This window comes from Heteronotia binoei, chromosome 1 (genome assembly GCF_032191835.1).
Source record: "Heteronotia binoei isolate CCM8104 ecotype False Entrance Well chromosome 1, APGP_CSIRO_Hbin_v1, whole genome shotgun sequence".
Lineage (NCBI taxonomy): Eukaryota > Metazoa > Chordata > Lepidosauria > Squamata > Gekkonidae > Heteronotia > Heteronotia binoei.
The window spans coordinates 16597215-16617521 of record NC_083223.1 but is presented as its reverse complement, the minus strand read 5'-3'; the positions used below and the strand labels follow the sequence as shown (position 1 = coordinate 16617521).

General features: G+C 47.8%; 1 protein-coding gene across 1 annotated transcript; it reads left to right on the top strand.

Moving 5' to 3' along the window:
* Positions 1–15151: 15151 nt before the first annotated feature.
* TNFRSF21 (TNF receptor superfamily member 21) lies at positions 15152–19607 on the top strand. Its single transcript, XM_060258641.1, has 2 exons — positions 15152–15407; positions 18034–19607. The coding sequence occupies exons 1-2, from the start codon at positions 15152–15154 to the stop codon at positions 18261–18263; spliced, it is 486 nt and encodes a 161-aa protein (XP_060114624.1). The 3' UTR covers positions 18264–19607.
* The last annotated feature ends 700 nt before the right edge of the window (positions 19608–20307 follow it).

Here is a 20307-nt window from a genome sequence, read left to right as displayed (position 1 = left end):
GTGTGTGTATAAGCTGCAAAGTTGCTTTAGATTTCTTGACATTCATTGCAGAAATCTCATGGGTAATGCTTTGAGCCTAAGACCCAGGAGAAAACATGAAATGGCTGGGCATTGTGAGCTTTTGTACATAAGTTGCTTCGTGTTCTGGTCAGCCAATGGAGAACATAGAGGCTTTACTCTGTGGCTCCTGTGCGACTGAGCAAGCCTGGCAAAGCAAGCTGTGATGCAGAAGGAAGCAAGAGAGGGAGAAGGAAGCAGATGACAGTGAGGCATTTGCAGGCTCGATCAGAGCCCTCTGGGGGCCCGATCTGGCCCTCAGGCCACACATTTGACACCCTGTTATATAGGCTTGATTTTAGGCTTCAGTTCAGTTTAGTTTATTACAATCAAAGACCAGTTACATGTTGAAAAACCCTTCGCTAAAATACATTTGAATTAAAACTGGAGCCAAATACATGTAATAAATACAAGTAAAATGCATTGGTTAAAATAAGTCCATTAAAACGGAATCAAGTTCTGCTGGCTGATTAAACCTGACAAGGCACAAAACCTCGCTACTCTGGAAGTGATTTCATTGCAAGGATCGGCAAGAAGCAGAGGAGTCTAAAAATTGATTTGATCTGTCAGGAAACTTGGAGTTAAATGGAGTAATATGTGACTAGGCTATAATGTACTTTCCCCTCAAAGAAGCTGCAAGTAAGACAGGATCAGACGTTGTGCTTGTCCAGTTGCATGATGGGAGGCCAAGAATGAGTACCCTGATGCGCTGAGAGCCACTGTATCCTAGTGCTTAGTGTCAAACTAGACCAAAGCTCTTTAGTGTAAGAGCCACATAGAATAAACATCAGATGTTGAGAACCACAAGACATGAACGTCAGATGTTTGAGAGCCGCAAGGAAGGAAGGAGGGAGGGAAGGCAAATAGATGTAAGGGAGAGGTGGAAAGAAGGCAACTTTAATGTTAAATGCACAGGCCCGGCCCAAGGGTGGATAGCGCCCCAGGCAACCTCGATGCATGCCCCCCCACCCACGCCATGCCCTGGCTCCGTCCACCCTCCTCCACAGCACCTCCCCCTCCCTCCCATCCTCCCAATTGTAATGCCTGGGGAACCAGTGGTGAAGTGCCAGCTCCCGGAGGCTCTTTCAGGGCACCCCCCCCCCACACCAGTGAGCTGACAGGCGGGGAAAGCTGCGGGGAGGCCAGCAGCTGCTATTCCGGCCTTCTGGGGCTCTCGGGATGTTCAGTGCTGGGGTAGCGGTGGGAAGGGGGAAACAGCAAGCCACTGAGAAAGCGGCCACCACTGCTTCTTCCCCACTTCCCTCCCACGTGATCTGTGGGAGGGGGGCGCCTGAAAGAGCCCCAGGAGCTGGCGCTTTGCTGCTGGTACCCTGGACATTAAAAATTGGGAGGGAGGGAGGGGGAAGCAGGCAGGCAACTAGGGATTTGCCTAGAGGGCGGGATGGGGGGCAATATTGGGGCCCCTGCCCCACCAGCACTCTAGGCAAATGCCTAGTTTGCCTAATGGGCAAGCTGGCCGTGTAAATGCATTCTCCAAGCCACCGGCTGGCTTGTCTTGGAGGAGTGATTGAAAGAGACAAATGCCTTCTCCAGGCTCGGAGCCACATGTGGCTCTTTCACACACATTGCGTGGCTCTCGAAGCCACCCTACCCCATCGGCCGGCTTGGAGAAGGCATTTGACTCTTGAAATCACTTCTCCAAAACAGCCAGCATCTTGGAGAATTTAAAGTTGCTTTCTTTCCACATCTCCCTCCCGCCTCCCTCCCCGCATCTATTTCCCTCCCTCCCTCCCGCCGTCCTTCCTTCCTTCCTTCCTTCCTGTCTTATGACATTCATATCTTGTGGCTGTCAAACATCTGACATTTACTCCATGTGGCTCTTACATTAAACAAGTTTGGCCACCCCTGTGCTATATGGTATTGATGGAGGAGACATGGTGGAAAGAGAGAAAGAGGAAACCGCACACACTAGTCGTAGCCACCTTTAGAGTCAGTTTGGTGCAGTGGTTAAGTGTGCGGAGTCTTATCTGGGAGAACCGGGTTTGATTCCCCATTCCTCCACTTGCAGCTGCTGGAATGGCCTTGAGTCAGCCATAGCTCTCTTATCTGGGAGAACCGGGTTTGATTCCCCACTCCTCCACTTGCACCTGCTGGAATGGCCTTGGGTCAGCCATAGCTCTGGCAGAGGTTGTCCTTGAAAGGGCAGCTGCTGTGAGAGCCCTCTCCAGCCCCACCCACCTCACAGGGCGTCCGTTGTGGGAGGAGAAGATATAGGAGATTGTAAGCCACTCTTGAGTCTCTGATTCAGAGAAAAGGGTGGGGTATAAATCTGCAGTCGTCATCTTCTTCTTAGAAGCAGTTGTGTTACTCCTTCAGTGGGCTTTTGCTAAAGACCCTCTGCCCAAAAGCACTCAGTTAGATGCAGAGCCTTGGTTGACCTCTCTGGGATGAATCTCACTTTTACAGATATAGAGGTGTGTGTTTGTGTGTGTGTGTGAAGTTAAGTCTCTCAAGCTCTTGAATTCCCTCAGGCTTTTCTCCCCCCCCCCCCCACCTTTCTTAGTTCTGTATGCAGGTTTCTAAAACAGAATCGGCATCTGCAGCCTCTGGTCTTTTGAGTCAGGCCTTGTTTCATCAAGTTGCTGGCGCGTCAAAGCTGTTTAATTTGTTTTAGGGGCTAACCGAAATCCCAGTGAGTAACTCCGTCCAGCTCCTGAATGTAAACCTCGGCGGCTGACTCCCATTTGAATAAGCAGCGGGTTTCGCAGTGTGGCCGAATGTTTTCTCTGCTGTGTGTCGGGGCCGCAGGTGTTAGGGGGTAGAACAGTGACTAATCCTGAGTTTGCCTTGCAGGCTATTAAAAGAGAACAAACGCTAGCGAGTTGCATAATGCCTTCCCTCTCAAAGGTTGTGGGGGTTTTTGGTATGAGTAAGAGAGACTAATTTTTAAATCCGATTAAGATTAGGCAAGCGTGTTGCCTGACTTGAAAAAGAGCTGGCAAAAACCAGTTAGCGGCAATTATAAGTTAATGGATAATGATTTGAATGTCTTTTTGTTAAAGAAAAAGAGCCCCGTGGCATAGAGTGTTAAAGCTGCAGTACTGCAGTCCTGAGCTCTGCTCACGACCTGAGTTCGATCCCCGGGGGAAGCTGGGTTTTCAGGTAGCCGGCTCGAGCTTGACTCAGCCTTCCATCCTTCCGAGGTCGGTAAAATGAGTACCCAGCTTGCTGGGGGGAAAGTGTAGATGACTGCGGAAGGCAATGGCAAACCACCCCGTAAAAAGTCTGCCATGAAAATGTGAAAGCAACGTCACCCCAGAGTCGGAAACGACTGGTGCTTGCACAGGGGACCTTTCCTTTCCTTGTTAAAGAAAACGGCTTGAGGCAAAATTCTAGCTCTAGGGCTTCCTTTACAGAGGAGCCGCATCTCTGTGGGTCATTAAAAGGACGTGAGAATTGCAGTTCTGTGGCTACAATTGTACAGTTCTGGTCACCACATCTCAAAAAGGATATAATAGCATTGGAAAAAGTCCAGAAAAGGGCAACTAGAATGATTAAAGGGTCGGAACACATTCCCTATGAAGAAAGGTTAAAACGCTTGGGGTTCTTTAGCTTGGAGAAACGTCGGCTGACGGGTGACATGATAGAGGTTTACAAGATTATGCATGGGATAGAAAAGGTAAAGAAAGAAGGACTTTTCTCCCTTTCTCACAATATGAGAACTCGTGGGCACTCAATGAAATTGCTGAGCAGTCGGGTTAGAACAGATAAAAGGAAGTTCTTCACCCAAAGAGTGATTAACACATGGAATTCACTGCCACAGAAGTTGGTGGCAGCTACATGCATATACAGTTTCAAGAGGGGATTGGATAAACATCTGGAGCAGAGGTTCATCAGTGGCTATTAGCCACAGGGTAAAGATGGAACTCTCTGTCTGCGGCAGTGATGCTCTGTATTCTTGGTGCTTGGGCGAGGGGGGGGGCACAGTGGGAGGGCTTCTAGTGTCCTGGTCCCATTGATGGACCTCTTGATGGCACCTGTTGGGTTTTTTTGGCCATTGTGTGACATAGAGTGTTGGACTGGATGGGCCATTGGCCTGATCCAACATGGCTTCTCTTATGTTTTTTCGTTATTCAGATACTCATTTTATTCAGATACACAGAGAGAGTCTGCATGGTGTATGTGTGTCGTCTGTTTGAGAGGAGGTATAGCAAGTCATACGGAGATCAGCAATAATAAATGAGAGCCAGTGTGGTGTAGCAGTCAAAGTGACGGACTGTAATCTGGGAGAACTGGGTTTGATTCTCCACTCCTCCGCATGCAGCTGCTGATGTGATCTTGGGTCAGTCACACGTGCTCTCAAGAGCAGTTCTCTCAGAGCTCCCTCAGCCCCACCTACCTCACAGGGTGTCCGTTGTGGGGAGGGGAAGGAGACTGTTAGCTGCTCTGAGACACTGAGTGAAGTGAGGAATATAAACCCAATCTCTTCTTCCCTTCTAATAATGCGATCTACAAGTTTTCTCAGGCCTGTTGGTGTTAATGTGCATAGGCCAGTAGTGTACAAGAATCAAGATGGACATTTATTAGCCCTCAAAACTGAGCATTGGATATGAGTCAGAGTGGCACAGTGGTTAAAATGTCAAACAAGAACCGGGGAAGACCAGGTTTGAATCCCCGTGTTGCCAGGAATATGTCGCTGTGTAACCTTGAGCCAGTGACTTCCAGTCTTGAAGGAGAGTGAGGTGATTATCTAACAAACAAAATTACTCATGTCGTTCTGAAATTATGCTGGAAATATTATCCTCCTCTTGTTAAGCTTGCGTAAACCTCTTAAGACACACGTGTGAGCTTCAGTTATCGAGGTTCAGCAATGGTAAAGGTTAAGGTAGTCCCCTGTGCAAGCACCAGGTCGTTACTGACCCATGGGGTGACGTCGCATCAGGACGTTTTCTTGGCAGATCACTGTATCACTTCCCTTGGAGAACTTTGCAATCTGCTGTAGAAGTATCTCTGCCTGACTTGGTGGTCTATAGCAGACCCCCACAATAATATCACTGTTATTTCTTTCTTCTTTTATTTTTACCCAGAGACTCTCAACTGAGCTGCCATGCTCCGCTTCACATATTTCCTCACAAGTGTATACCTCCTTCACAAATACTGCTACACCTCCGCCCTTTCTCATTTGCCTGTCCCTTTTAAATGTTGTACCCCTGAATCCTAATATTCCAGTTGTGAGTGTCATCCCACCAAGTTTCAGTAAGGCCTATTATGTCATAGTCTCTTTCCTTTATCAGGACTTCCAGCTCCTCCTGTTTGTTTCCTATGCTCTGTGCATTAGTGTAGAGACATTAGAATCCACGTTTTATGCATCCTGAGGGTTTGGTTTCCGTACAAGCCTGCAAGTTCACACTACTTAGCGTATGCGCCACTCTTTGCAAATCTTTAATGTTCTTATCCCCAGTTTTTGGCATCATACGAGGCTTTGAATTATTGTCTCTCTCCCCCATACAATTTAGTTTAAAGCCCTCCTTATTAGGATAGCAAGGCTGTTACCAAACACCCCTTTCCCTACCACCGTAAGGTGCAAACCATCCCCCCATAGAAGACCACCATCTTGAAAGCGGAAGCCATGGTCCAGAAATCTGAATCTTTCCTGACGACACCATCAACGTAGCCAGTCGTTTATTTGAAGTATTCTTCTTTCTCGTCCTAAGCCACGACCTTCAACAGGAAGCACTGACGAGAACACAACCTGTGCCGCCCAGCTCCTTCACCTTCTGACCAAGAGCCACATAGTCTTTTCTAATACGTTCAGCCCGTCCAGCTCGAATTTAGCCTGCCCAATCCGAGTTAGAGTTGCCGCCGTAGAGATTTATTAAAAGGTTTGGATGGCACAGGCTGTAGTTGTTTGGCCAAGCTTAATTATCAGTAATTAGCCAACATCTGTGTCATTAATCTACAGATGCCCCTAGCTTGCTCGCTAAGTCATCTCAAATAACAATGAGGGCCAGAATCTTAGCAAATAAAACCTGCTACGAAGCTTCATTGTGTTGTGGTTTATATGTTACTGTAGCTATCTCTGTCTCTCTCAGCTGGCTTTTTCTGTCCACACAAGTGTTTGCCTTCACCAAACAGTGCAACTACTTTTCACACTTTACAGTGAACATGCATGTGACCAGAGAGCTAACGTGTGCAGTGGACAGGGGTTGTATAACTAGACAGGGTCGTATAACTGGGGAAACTCGGGGTGAGAATCCTCACTGACAGAAGCTGATCTGAGACATTCCACAAGTTCCCTCCTCCCTTATTTTTGTTAGCCGATCACTTGCACTAGAAGTTAAGAACATAAGAGAAGACATTTTGGATCAGGCCAGTGGTCCATCCAGTCCAACACTTGGTGTCACACAGTGGCCAAAAAACCCAGGCACCATCAGGAGGTCTACCAGTGGGGCAAGGACACTAGAAGCCCTCCCTCTGTGCCCCCCCCATACAAGAAAGTCTGCTGAAGCGACGCATGAATTCACACAAGAGCTTCCAACTTGTTGCAGTCCAAGCTCTGTATAGTGTCAACCTTGAACTTAGCAATGGTCGTTCCCAGTCTGCTGTATTTGTGGGTGTGATGCAAAAAGTGTTTGCATGCCTTGTGCCTCCAGGGAAACTTGTGATTTTTTTTAAAGTATTTTTTGTATTTTGTGTGTGTGCATGCCTTGAAGTCAGGGCAACTTCTGGCAATCCCTACTGGAGCGTGGAGCACGTTTGGAGAAGTAGCTTGGTGCAGCCTGCCCCTGCCTCCCGCTCCTGGTATTCCAAGGAGGTCTCCCATCCAAGTACTTGCTAGGGTCGGCCCTGCTCAGCTTCCGAGATCTGACATGATCGGGCTTGCCTGGGCTATCCGGGCCAGGACGAAAGCTTGCGATTTTTAAACCCACGAAGCCTTGGGATGAAATCAGCGTGTGTCGCTTTTCATCCTGGAGAAAGTGCCAATTTATTTTTTTTAATCCCTTTTCCGACCAGCATCACGCACCAGTTACTTGCAGGCTTGGCACAGTTTTTTCAGAAGGCTATAAACTATGTGACTCATGTCGTTTCAAGGACTGACGGCAAACACAGGTGGGGTCGCATTACGGCCAACCAGGAAGCATGCGTCAAAGCACATTATTATAAATGAGCCAATTTCTCAGGGGTGCAAAAAGGTCCATTGGTGGGCCAGACTCCTCGTTTGGGCTGGGCGCTGCCTCAGGAATGTGGGGATCCCTAGGGGCATCGATATGAGGAATGGAACACTGTTAGAAAGACAACGTCCAAGACTCATGGATAGGGATCAATGGATAATTCTTTAGCAACTTGATCTTGTTTATAAATACCTGGTTATGTCAGACGTAAGCCAATAATGATCCAGGTTTCAGTATATTAGGAAGAAGAACAGTTACATTAAAAGTCAAACTGAATTTTATGCTGTTAGATGGGGCAGGCTGCATGTGCACAGGTACTGTTCTGGCTGTTAGTAGAGGGGGAATCAGGCTGTTGTTCTTCTGGTTTTAAATATAGACAATGCGCCCACTTTGAGATAGCATGGCCTTGCAGAGTTTCTGAAATGCTTGGGGCATACCTTCAGTGGCTCACAGCAGTGATGAAATGTTAATTGGCACTCTTTCTTATCAATAACCCCCCCCCTTTTTTTAAAAAAAAACTAGAAAGCTCCACCCGGTGTTTATCCATGACTTCAGCTGAACCACAGCGTACTGTGTAAACATTTTCCTGAAGGACCCTACCCTGTTTGGTGTAGTGGTTAAGTGTGCAGACTCTTATCTGGGAGAACCAGGTCTGATTCCCCACTCCTCCACCTGCAGCTGCTGGAATGGCCTTGGGTCAGCCATAACTCTCTTATCTGGGCGAACCGGGTTTGATTCCCCACTCCTCCACCTGCAGCTGCTGGAATGGCCTTGGGTCAGCCATAGCTCTTGCAGGAGTTGTCCTCTCTCAGCTCCACCCATCTCACAGGGTGTCTGTTGTGGGCGTGGGGGGGGGGGGAGGTAAAGGAGATTGTAACCGCTCTGAGATTCTCAGATTCAGAGTATAGGGCGGGGTGTAAATCCAGTATCATCATCATCTTCTTCATATTTTTTTTCTTCACCCTTGCTAACAGGGGTGTCAAACATCTGGCCTGGGGGCCAAACCAGGCCCCCAGAGGGCTATCAGGCCCCAAAGCAACTGGCTGTCATCTGCTTCCTTCTCCCTCTCTCTTGCTTCCTTCTGTGTAAAAGTTTGCTTTGCCAGGCTTGCTCAATCACACAGGAGCTACAGAACAAAACCTCTATTGTCTCCATTGGCTGAGGAAGGGAGGGGGGGAGACCTTGCTTTGCCAGGCTGTTGGGAGGAAGGGGGGGGGGAGGAAGGATTGTGATAGCCTGCTTTGTCAGGCTATCACAATCACACAGAGCTACTGAGCCAAACCTCTCTTCCCTCTATTGGCTGAGGCTCCTCCCCCTCCTGGTTCCCTGGGGAAGGCAGGAAAGTGCCCGAACTTCCTTTGCCCAGTTCCCTGGATCCCATGGGAGAAATACAAAGAAAGCATCTTTAAGACCAATGAGTGCTAATGTTTTAAGCATGTTTTAAGTTCGTTTTAAAAAAAACTTTGTGTTTGTCTGTGTCCTTTATAAAGTTTATATCCCTATCTAATCTTAAATAGGTACACATATGGCCCGACCCAACAAGGCCTCGTTTATGTCAGATCTGGCCCCGATAGCAAATGCGTTCGACACCCCCTGCTTTAGAGTGACACCTAAGGGTGCCCAGCGGCTTGCCAGTGGGTTTCTGGTCTCTCCTTTGCTACACTGACAAAGCATCTGTAATACCTTTTTCATTCACTCAAGAGTCCCTCCACAAAACCTTTGGGGTTGCAAGTAGATCAGGTAGTCAGTTTGCCACCAATCTTGCCGCTTTTAAAATATACACTCAGACGCCGCAGACAATTTTTCTATCTCTGAGTAAATATTTATATATAGGCTTGTTATGTGTGCTTCTTTCACTGAGATGATAAATATCCGGTCCACAGGGTTAAACAGACAAGGAATTAACTTTTATTTATGGGCTGAACACAATATTGGAGTGAATCAGGTAGAAGTCACGAAGTTTCCTTTCAGTTGAACTTTTGAACCACTGCAGTATTCAGGAATTTAGGGTTCTTTGTTCCAAACTGACCCTTTTCCAGTCAGCATTAAGCTTGCTTGTCTACATAGACTTCATTCCCTCAGTTTGACTGCTGGTTTCAGCCTTTCCTCTCACCAAAATGCCATCGGCTCCCATTGGTCACTCCAAGAGAGAGGTGGAACCTGATCTGTCTGTTAAGCATCCCTTCCCCAAAGCAGAAAGTCAGTTCTGGCTTCCCTCCACCTCATCGGAGCAGGGGTGCATCAGAAGAACCCAGGTGACATCACTTTTGGATCTTCAGGGTGCCCCCTTCCAGAAGCAGCGTCCTTTAATTCTACCAGCATTCCAATAATGTCTAAACCCTGGGCGAGTGAGGCCTGCTTGGACTGGCTAGAGATCCAGCCAGCCCAAGCAGGCCTCGCTCGCCTGGGGCTCTCCTGGGCCACGCCCCTCCCAGTCAAAAGGCCAGAAAGCCACCCGCCGCCCAAAATCGCATAAGAAGTGGAGAAAGGGTGGTGTGGGCTTCTCCGGGGGTTAATGAGGGCTGCTGGGGGTGTGGCAAAGCCCCTGGTGGCTGGCTGGCTGGCCGCTCTCCTAATCCAAGGATTGTTATGCAGCTGCACCTACTATTCAATGGACAAGGTAGGTGGGGAGAAGGAGGGGGAACCCTCAGAAAGGTTCAGGAGCTGTGCTCCTGTGAGCTCCTGCTGAATCTGAGGCCTGTCTAAACCCCTAAGAACTAATTGGAAGAACACTAACTTTTCTTGTCCCAAAGGATTTCTGGGGAAACGACTGCATTCAGGTGAAAATACTCAGAATTCAAACGTTCAGTGCTTTGAGTTTTTGGCTGCACATGTGAACCTTGTACACACCACAGATTCGTAACACTAGGGGAGTCCTTGGTTGGTTTTCCTTCCTGTGGGACGCTGCACACCGCAAGCATTCTCATCTGCTGCCGCTCTGCTCCCATGGCTTTGTCTTGCACATTGCAAAACTAATAAGAAAACATGACCCACAAGTTGTCGTTAACAGTGCAACCTGTCATCACGTTGAGGTCCAAGTGACCACTGCGTGTGGCTCGTTATGTAACGCTGATTGAAACAAAACCATTCATAATTGTCTTGCCTCCTGAAGGAAGTCCATTTATCTAGCAGCAGGGCGACCAGGTCTTGAGTGCTAATTTGATCTACCCGGGGCTTTTATCGCAACAGGAACTCCTTTGCATATTAGGCCACACGCCCCTGATGTAGCCAGTCCTCCAAGAGCTTACAATAGGCCCTGTACGAAGAGCCCTCTAAGCCCTTGGAGGATTGGCTACATAGGGCAGGGCTTTCTTTGTAGCAGGAACTCCTTTGCATATTTGTAGCACAAATTACTTTGCACAGACAGCCTGTGGGGCTGAGAGGGCTCTCACAGCAGCTACCCTTTCAAGGACAACTCCTGCGATAGCTATGGCTGACCCAAGGCCATCCCAGCAGCTGTAAGTGGAGGAATTGTTCAGGGGGTTGGACTAGATGACCCTGGCGGTCCCTTCCAACTCTATGATTCTGTGAATGGGCTTGGGTCCCCCGATGTTCCCTCTAAGCTGAGTTGGCCAACTCAGTTTTTTCTAGCCTCCAGCTCACATTTTCTAGCCTCCGGCTCACACGTTTTTATCTTAGCTCAGGAAGGATGGCCCCAGAACAAACGAATGTATGCAGCGGCTCACAACTTTAACGCCAGTAGCTCACAAAGTAGAATTGGTCGGGACTCGCCCCATTTCACCCACAGCTAAAGAGGACTTGCCTCCAGGTCTCCTTGATCCAAGCCGAACACTCTATCCGAGCACAGACCATGTTCGCCTGAAGGTGTAAAGGAAGAACTGAGGGCAAGCAGGGGTTTTTTTTGTAGCAGGAACTCCTTTGCCTATTAAGCCCTGCACCCCTGATGTAGCCAGTCCTGGAGCTTACAGTAGGCCCTTTAAGAAGAGGCCTATAAGCTCTTGGAGGATTGGCTACATAAGAGGGGGGGTGGCCTAATATGCAAAGGAGTTCTTGCCACAAAAAGCCCTGAGGGCAAGGAAGAGAGGGTGGAGAGGAAAGGAACGGGTTTGTGTGGCCATCTTGGAAAGGGGGCATTAGGCTGAAGGCAGTGAGGTGAAGCCCAGTCTGGGCCTGGCTCTCTTTCCTCCTGCCTCTTCGCATCAGCAGCATCTTAGAGAAGGCACAGTGGCTACCTCCGCAGAAAGGCTATGGCATGCTTTGTATAAGGAGTGGAAGAGAGGAAGTAGAGACTTTGGTGGTTACATATTCGGAGTCCGCGCTTCAGACTTTTAGACAACTTCCTTTTAGACAACTTCAGGCCACTTCCTCTTGGCTTTCTTCTCATGTGTGTGACCAAGACAAAACCAATGATAAGATCATAGAATTGACAACTAACATATATATAAGCAGGGGTGGAATTCTAGTAGGAGCTCCTTTGCATATTAGGCCACACCCCTGATGTAGCCAACACTCCAGGAGCTTACAAAAACCAGCCTTCTACATTCAAATATATGTATGTCTGTTGTAAATTGCATGGCCTTATCCAGGGGTGGAATTCTAGCAGAAGCTCCTTTGCATGTTAGGCCACACACCCTTGATGTAACCAGTCTTCAAAGACCTCCTTTTTGTAAGCTCTTGGAGGATTGGCTACATCAGGGGTGTGTGGCCTAATATGCAAAGGAGCTCCTGCTAGAATTCCACCCCTGGGCTCTTATCCTTGTTTTTGTCTTGCTTAGAGACTGTGGTGCCTTGTGTTTTGTTAGCTTAAGTACCTGGCCGAGACAATGGGCAACTTTTGCACAGCTTCCCTGTTTTTTGTTGAACTTCAGAATTGTGCTTAGACAGAACGAGAGGGCAGGGCCGATCACGAGCACACAAAACTGCCTTCTACGGAATTCTCCCATCAAGATCAGAATTATGATGTACTCAAATAGGCGACAGTTCTCCAGGGTCCCAGATGCGGGTCTTTGGACCTGGGACCTTCTGCATGCCAAGCAGATACTCCAGCACAAGCAACCTGCCAACATGCTGTTTCTTGCATTACAAAGCCCCCAGCTTGTGGCCTGCCAGTCACTCGGTGGCCTTGCCAGCCAGGAAGCTGAGTGCCCTCCTTGCCCTTAGATTGGCCGATCGCAAGTTGTTCAGTGTTTGTGAATGGCTTTGAAACGGAGCCTGCGGCGTTTCTAAATCTTGGAACCAGGGACAAAAGAGATCCTCAAGCAGCGTTTATTGGCCCTTAGTTTTGTTCTCCCTTTGGGTTTAAAAAGCAAACAATAAGCTGCGGAGATTCACAGTAAAAGGGAACACAGGCTGTGGCAAATCCAATGCAAGACTGTGATCAGGCAGGCAAAAAGGGACTAGGAGGAGCATATTGCAAAAAACATAAAGACCAACAATAAAACTTTCTTCAAATATATTAGAAGTAGGAAACCAGCCAGGGAGGCAGTGGGGCCCTTGGATGACCATGGGGTAAAAGGATTACTGAAGGAGGATAGGGAAATGGCTGAGAAGCTAAATGAATTTTTTGCCTCCGTCTTCACTGTGGAAGACGAGAACTTTTTGCCCTTCCCAGAACCACTTAAATTAAAAACTAATAAGTCACCGGGTCCGGATGGCATACATCCAAGAGTTCTGAAAGAACTCAAAGTTGAACTTGTGGATCTTCTAACAAAAATCTGTAATCTTTCATTGAAATCTGCCTCCGTTCCTGAGGACTGGAAGGTAGCAAATGTCACCCCCATCTTTAAAAAGGGTTCCAGAGGAGATCCGGGAAATTACAGGCCAGTCAGTCTGACTTCAATACCGGGAAAGTTGGTAGAAACCATTATCAAGGACAGAATGAGTAGGCACATTGATGAACACGGGTTATTGAGGAAGACTCAGCATGGGTTCTGCAAGGGAAGATCTTGCCTCACTAACCTGTTACATTTCTTTGAGGGGGTGAACAAACATGTGGACAAAGGCGACCCGATAGATGTTGTTTACCTTGACTTCCAGAAAGCTTTTGATAAAGTTCCTCATCAAAGGCTCCTTAGAAAACTTGAGAGTCATGGAGTAAAAGGACAGGTCCTCTTGTGGATCAAAAACTGGCTTAGTAATAGGAAGCAGAGAGTCAGTATAAATGGGCAGTCTTCGCAGTGGAGGACGGTAAGCAGTGGGGTGCCGCAGGGCTCGGTTCTGGGTCCCATGCTCTTTAACTTGTTCATAAATGATTTAGAGTTGGGAGTGAGCAGTGAAGTGGCCAAGTTTGCGGATGACACTAAATTGTTCAGGGTGGTGGGAACCAGAGAGGATTGTGAGGAACTCCAAAGGGATCTGTTGAGGCTGGGTGAGTGGGCGTCAACGTGGCAGATGCGGTTCAATGTGGCCAAGTGCAAAGTAATGCACATTGGGGCCAAGAATCCCAGCTACAAATACAAGTTGATGGGGTGTGAACTGGCAGAGACTGACCAAGAGAGAGATCTTGGGGTCGTGGTAGATAACTCACTGAAAATGTCAAGACAGTGTGCGTCTGCAATAAAAAAGGCCAACGCCATGCTGGGAATTATTAGGAAGGGAATTGAAAACAAATCAGCCAGTATCATAATGCCCCGGTATAAATCGATGGTGCGGTCTCATTTGGAGTACTGTGTGCAGTTCTGGTCGCCGCACCTCAAAAAGGATATTATAGCATTGGAGAAAGTCCAGAGAAGGGCAACTAGAATGATTAAAGGGCTGGAGCACTTTCCCTATGAAAAAAGGTTGAAACGCTTGGGACTCTTTAGCTTGGAGAAACGTCGACTGCAGGGTGACATGATAGAGGTTTACAAGATAATGCATGGGATGGAGAAAGTAGAGAAAGAAGTACTTTTCTCCCTTTCTCACAATACAAGAACTCGTGGGCATTCGATGAAATTGCTGAGCAGAAAGGTTAAAACGGATGAGAGGAAGTACTTCTTCACCCAAAGGGTGATTAACATGTGGAATTCACTGCCACAGGAGGTGGTGGCGGCCACAAGTATAGCCACCTTCAAGAAGGGTTTAGATAAATATATGGAGCACAGGTCCATCAGTGGCTATTAGCCGCAGTGTATGTGTGTATATAAAATTTTTTGCCACTGTGTGACACAGAGTGTTGGACTTGATGGGCCGTTGGCCTGATCCAACATGGCTTCTCTTATGTTCTTATACACTCCTCCCCCCCTGTCCTGCACACCTTGTTCCTGCAATTGGTTTTATTACAAACGCAAATCACTCTTTCTGCACCTTTGTCCCCTGGATGTATAAACAAGTGTTGCAGGTAGGGGTGGAATTCTAGTAGGAGCTCCTTTGCATATTAGAGCCAGTTTGGTATAGTGGTTAAGTATGCAGACTCTTATCTGGGAGAACCGGGCTTGATTCCCCACTCCTCCACTTGCACCTGCTGGAATGGCCTTGGGTCAGCCAGAGCTCTGGCAGAGGTTGTCCTTAAAAGGGCAGCTGCTGTGAGAGTCCTCTCAGCCCCACCCACCTCACAGGGTATCTGTTGTGGAGGGAGGAAGGTAAAGGAGATTGTGAGCTGCTCTGAGACGATGAGATTCAGAGTGAAGGGTGGGATATAAATCCAATATCATCTTCTTCTCACCCCCCGATGTAGCCAATCCTCCAAGAGCTTACAAGGCTCTTCTTTGTAAACTCTTGGAGGATTGGCTACATCAGGGGTGTGTGGCCTAATATGCAAAGGAGCTCCTGCTACAATTCCACTCCTGGTTGCGGGAAACATTGATCATGTTTCCCTACTAGCTCCGATTGCAGATTTCCTTGGGTCCTTCCTTGTCCTGGCAGCAGGTTTCCTTGGCTGGGTTCCTCGTGTTCACCTCCTCCTAACACAAAAGAGTAAATCAGGTTGTCATAAGTCCCACTAAAAGCTAAGAGGCTTAACTGTCTTTATCAGTTGCGACGCAGACTGCGGTATCACGATTGGGTCACCCTGCCGACCAATCATGCCATATGTATCTTTGTCTCTCTTTGTCTTTCAGCTGGAAGCTGACAGGTTAACCCTGCCGGTCAGTCCCGGCCCTCTCAGCCTCACGCCCTCCCCAAATCCCAAACCCGACGCAACGATAATTCCCGTGGAACCATCTCCCTTGGAGAAGAATAAATGCTTCTTCGTGGATGAGTCGGAACCTCTTCTGCGCTGCGACTCAACCTCCAGTGGGTCTTCTGCCCTGAGCCGAACAGGCTCCTTCATTACCAAAGGTATGGGGGAGGGGGAGGTTGTTTAATGGACAGTTTTATCCAGTCTGAAATATTTCCATGTTTTGTCCATTATCTTCCAGTATAAAACTAGGGTTTTATCTGTTTTATCTGTTTTATCTGTTTTAAATATGGAATCCTTTATATGTGTAATTTTGATGGATCTACTATTGGAAGCCGCCCTGAGCCACTTGTGGGAAGGGCGGGGTATAAATCTTAAATAAATAAATAAATAAATAAATAAATAAATAAATAAATAAATAAATAAAGGGAGAACACAAATTTACAAGGAATGCAGACTTGGCAATTGGTGCTTCAGAACAATAAACCTTTGACAACTAATTCCAGGAGGCAACATCAGGGGATGACCTGGACTTCCAGTGCCCTGTTGGTTGGTCCTCCAGAGGACCATTGTGGGAGACAGGAGGCTGGACCAGATGGACCTCTGGTCTGATCCAGCAGGGCTCTTTTGATGTTCTTAGGAGGCCTCAGCCTCTCTGCCCTGTTGTTGGCCCTCCAGAGGAACTGGTTGGCTACTGTGTGAGACAGGAGGCTGGACTAGGTGGACCATTGGTCTGATCCAGCAGGGCTCTTCTGATGTTCTTAGGAGGCCTCAGCCTCTCTGCCCTGTTGTTGGCCCTCCAGAGGAACCGGTTGGCCACTGTGTGAGACAGGAGGCTGGACTAGGTGGACCACTGGTTTGATCCAGCAGGGCTCTTCTGATGTTCTTAGGAAGGTCTTGGCCTCTCTGCCCTGTTGTTGGCCCTCCAGAGGAGCTGGTTGGCCACTGTGTGAGACAGGATGGACTAGGCAAGCAGGCTCAGGGCAGGTTACAACAACAATAAATAATGTAATTCAACATTTAAAATATAGCAATGATTAAAACCCAGTCACAATCAACAGTAGTGGCGTGTGAGCTTCAGGTGAGTCACAGAAACCCATCTGCAGAACTGCTTTGGGAAGGTTTCATACAGGTATAGATGGTAACATTGATTGCAGCCATAGGAAGAATGGGAGAACTCATTGCATGCTGAGCTGGGTTCATAAGGTTGAGTCGGATGGGTTTACCATAGAAATGCAGATCCCTTGTATCATTACACGAATGATGCCAAATTTGATGCCTGCCAATGTGTTTCCTGGTGCTCATTTCCTTCGCCCCCCCAAAGCACAGAGTCACTCCTGGCTCTCTTAACCTTATTAGAGCAGGAATTGCTTCAGAAGACTCCCAGGAGACATCAATTTCATGTCTTGCAAGGAGCACCTATTTGGAAACAGCTGCCTCCACCATAGGATACTTGCCAATATTTTGTGGTTGGTCCCAGACCCTGTAGTAGCAGCCATTTTGCTTCTGGCCATGGCTTCCCCGCCCCCCCCCCCACCATGGCAGCCATTTTGTTTCTGGCTGTGCCTCCTCCCCCCCCCCATGGCAGCCATTTTGCTTCTGGCTATGCTTCCATGGCAGCCATTTTGTTTCTGGTTGTGCCTCGTCTCTCCCCCCATAGCAGCCATTTTGTTTCTGGCTGTGCTACCCCCCATGGTGGCAGCCATTGTTTCTGGCTGTGCCTCCCCCCGTGGCAGCCATTTTGTTTCTGGCTGTGTCCCCCCCCCCATGGCAGCCATTTGTTTCTGGCTGTGCCCCCTCAGTGGCAGCTAGTTTGTTTCTGGCTGTGCCTCACCCCTCCCCCATGGCAGCCATTTTGTTTATGGCCATCCCTCTCCACAGCAGCCATTTCTGGGTGGGTGCCTGTTAGCCTGGTTTCACAGGTTCATTAAAGATGGATACTCCTGATCTACACTAACTTTGAGTTGGCCTTCCCTTTAAAAATGCCTCAGGCCTTCCAATATCGCTGACTATGGGCCTTTTCACACTTACCGTGGAAACCGGAAGGGAGTCGGTATTGTGCCGCTTGCAGTAATCCGAGACAGCGATGGGAGTTTTCATACACATGTTTTTTTTCCCCCGGTTGGGTTCCGTGATTGAAGCGTGATTGAAGCGAGCCATTTCACACTGTTCCGCTCTTATCTCGCTTCCACCAGCGCCAGCCGGTTTCGCGCCGTTTTTCGCCCGCCGGCGCGCGCGATCTCCAGCTTTTTTTTTTTTTTGGAACGTCAGTTTAGATCGATATAGCGATATATCGCTATATCGACCTGTCAAAACAGCACCACCATAGGGATTGCAACGGAGCCTAGCCACCCCTATGGTGGTGCTGTTTTGACAGGTCGATATAGCGATATATCGCTATATCAATCTAAACTGACGTTCAAAAAAAAAAAAAAAGCCGGAGATCGCGCGCGCCGGCGGGCGAAAAAACGGCGCGAAAACTGCTCCCGGGTTAGATACTGGACATTTCACACAGCACCCCATAGCGATTTCAACCCGGAAGGAGGGGTTGAAAAGTGGAAGAAGCTGCTCTTTGTTTGTGACGACTCAGGCACGCCTCACTACCGGGACAGCCACGGGAGTGTGTGAAAAGGTGAGAGTATTTCGGTAGCAGCCAGTTACTGAATCGGGTCTGTCTGAAATGCCAGCAGAAACCCGTTACTGTTCAGTAACTGGCCAGCTGCTATACCGGAATACTTAGGCTGTGTGAAAAAGCTCTATGTCCTTTCTCCCCCTTCCCCAACACAGAAAAGAAAGACACAGTGCTGCGCCAGGTGCGCCTGGACCCCTGCGACCTGCAGCCCATCTTCGACGATATGCTTCACATCCTAAACCCGGAGGAGCTGCACGCCATCGACGAGATTCCACAGGCGGAGGACAAGCTGGATCGATTGTTTGAAATCGCCGGAGTCAAGAGTCAGGAAGCGAGTCAGACTCTGCTGGATTCCGTCTATAGCCACCTGCCCGATCTGCTCTAGGCCTCGGTCGCCACCGAATGCACGCTGCGCGCACTCACGCTGGCTGTTGTTTGTACTTGCTTTGGCACCTGTGAAATCCAATCGACCGCAGGCAGGCGGAAGGTTAATAGAACTTGTGGCCAGTATTTTCGTCAAGGGTTTTTTTCTTCTTTTCTCTCATTGCCGGAGGGAGAGGGACGATTTTGCAGTCCCTTTGTGCCCTTTCACGTTTATCGTCTCACTCGAAACGATCCTGTTTGCTCCCTCTTCCTCCTCCTGAAATTTTCTCTTGTTCTCATTCCAGCGAGTCATTTTAAGCACTTTAAAGAAAATAAAATTCTAGACCACAGGATCATCCGTTCAAACCTTCCCGGTTTGGATTTGTACTTAATCTCCTAAAACCCATCAGATCAGTTTTTGGTCTGGTTTTTTTTGTGGGGGGAAACCCCCTCCAATTTGGAAATTTTTTTCCTCATTCAGGCCTTTTCTCATCCTCCTTTCATGCCCTGCTTATGAACGGAGGTGTATGCGATGAACAGTTTTCAGTTGACTTCTCACCCCCCCCCCCAAAAAAATGACTCTTAAAAAAAAAATGACAACTCATTCATTCGTCAATATACTAACGCAGTTATTTATTGGTTGTTGGAGTTTTTACACCCAGACAGAGCATTAAATGCTTAGTCGCCTGGGCTCCTCTAAAGCTATAAAATGGAAGCATTTTGACTTCTTTTTTTTAACTTCTTCAGCCTTCGAGACAATAATAAGACAGTGGGGGTTTTCTTGGCCTGCGTCTGAATGTAATTCTGTACACTTCATCTAGGGGGAGCACTTCTTTTTTTTTTTGTCTTGCCGTGTTTTTTCCGATCACCACGGGCTCAATCCCTTTGAAACTACGCCTGGAGCTGGACTCCGGAAGGAAAACCCAAACGGACAAACGAACCCTGGAGGTGCGCCGCATTTCTCGTTCTGTACAATTTTACTGATTTGTGCTTCGAAAAATTGTGTCTCTCTCTTTTTTGTGGGGTTCTTTTTTTTATATATATATACAGATGTGGCCAATAGTTACAGTTTCAAAGGCTCCCCCTTGGTCTTGACACTTCCCCCCCTTTCCCCTCCAATCACACTTTTAATTAAAATGCTGCAATGTAAGACACTCGCGTCCGTTATATTTGCGATCCTGCGCTCCCCTAACCAGCCAGTCTACAGTAACGGCTCATCTTGGAGAGAATGTTGGGGGGGGGGCGTGATGTGTGCTACCTTGTCTTTTGGGGGGGGGGGGGAGTGGAAGAGAGAATGACTGTGGAAAAGACAATTTGCCTTCCGGTGTACTAATTTATTAATAAAATAACTAGGTGTTTGCTACTGGACAAGGCTGCTGTGTTAACCTCCATCAACCACTCCTTTATTCAGAAAAAACTTGAGTTCTTTTTTGTGGGTGTGTGTGAGATCAACATATTTCTGGTTTAAAGTTTTTTGGATTTATATCCCGCCCTCCCCGCCGAAGCAGGCTCAGGGCGGCTCACAACCAGTAAAATCAAAACAATCCACTCAACATTACTTACGTCATAAATTAAAATTAAACAGTTAAAACAGTCTGGTGCTAATATCATTTGATATTGTTTCATTTCAGATGGCGTTCAGTATATTTTAGGTGTCATTCCTTATTACCATATCAGCCATTCCAGATCAATTAAAGGCCAGCCGGAATAGTGTCATCTTACAGGCTTTGTGGAACTGGGCAAGGTCCTAACCTCTTCCGGCAACTGATTCCACTAACGGGGCAGCAATGGAGAAGGCTGTTTCTCTGGTGAACTTCAGTCTTGCCTCCCTCGGCCGGGGATCACTAAGAGATTTTGCATTCCAGATCTAAGTACCCTCTAGGGAACGTGTGATATGGAATATGCATCCATAAACTAACATTCGAACGAAGTTGCAACGGAAGTTACGTATTAGTATATTGATGACTCCATCTTTATCAAATTTACATTTTAGGTTTCCTGAATAGTTAATGAAAAGCTAACGATCCTTAGTCTAATATCAGTGTTTAAAATACTGAGGGATAGAC

Excerpts from the sequence above, each read along its gene's own strand:
- TNFRSF21 (XM_060258641.1), top strand. The coding sequence starts at position 15,152 with ATGCCATATGTATCTTTGTCTCTCTTTGTCTTTCAGCTGGAAGCTGAC. Across the intron at positions 15,408-18,033 it reads AGGCTCCTTCATTACCAAAG|AAAAGAAAGACACAGTGCTG; the intron begins GTATGGGGGAGG and ends TCCCCAACACAG.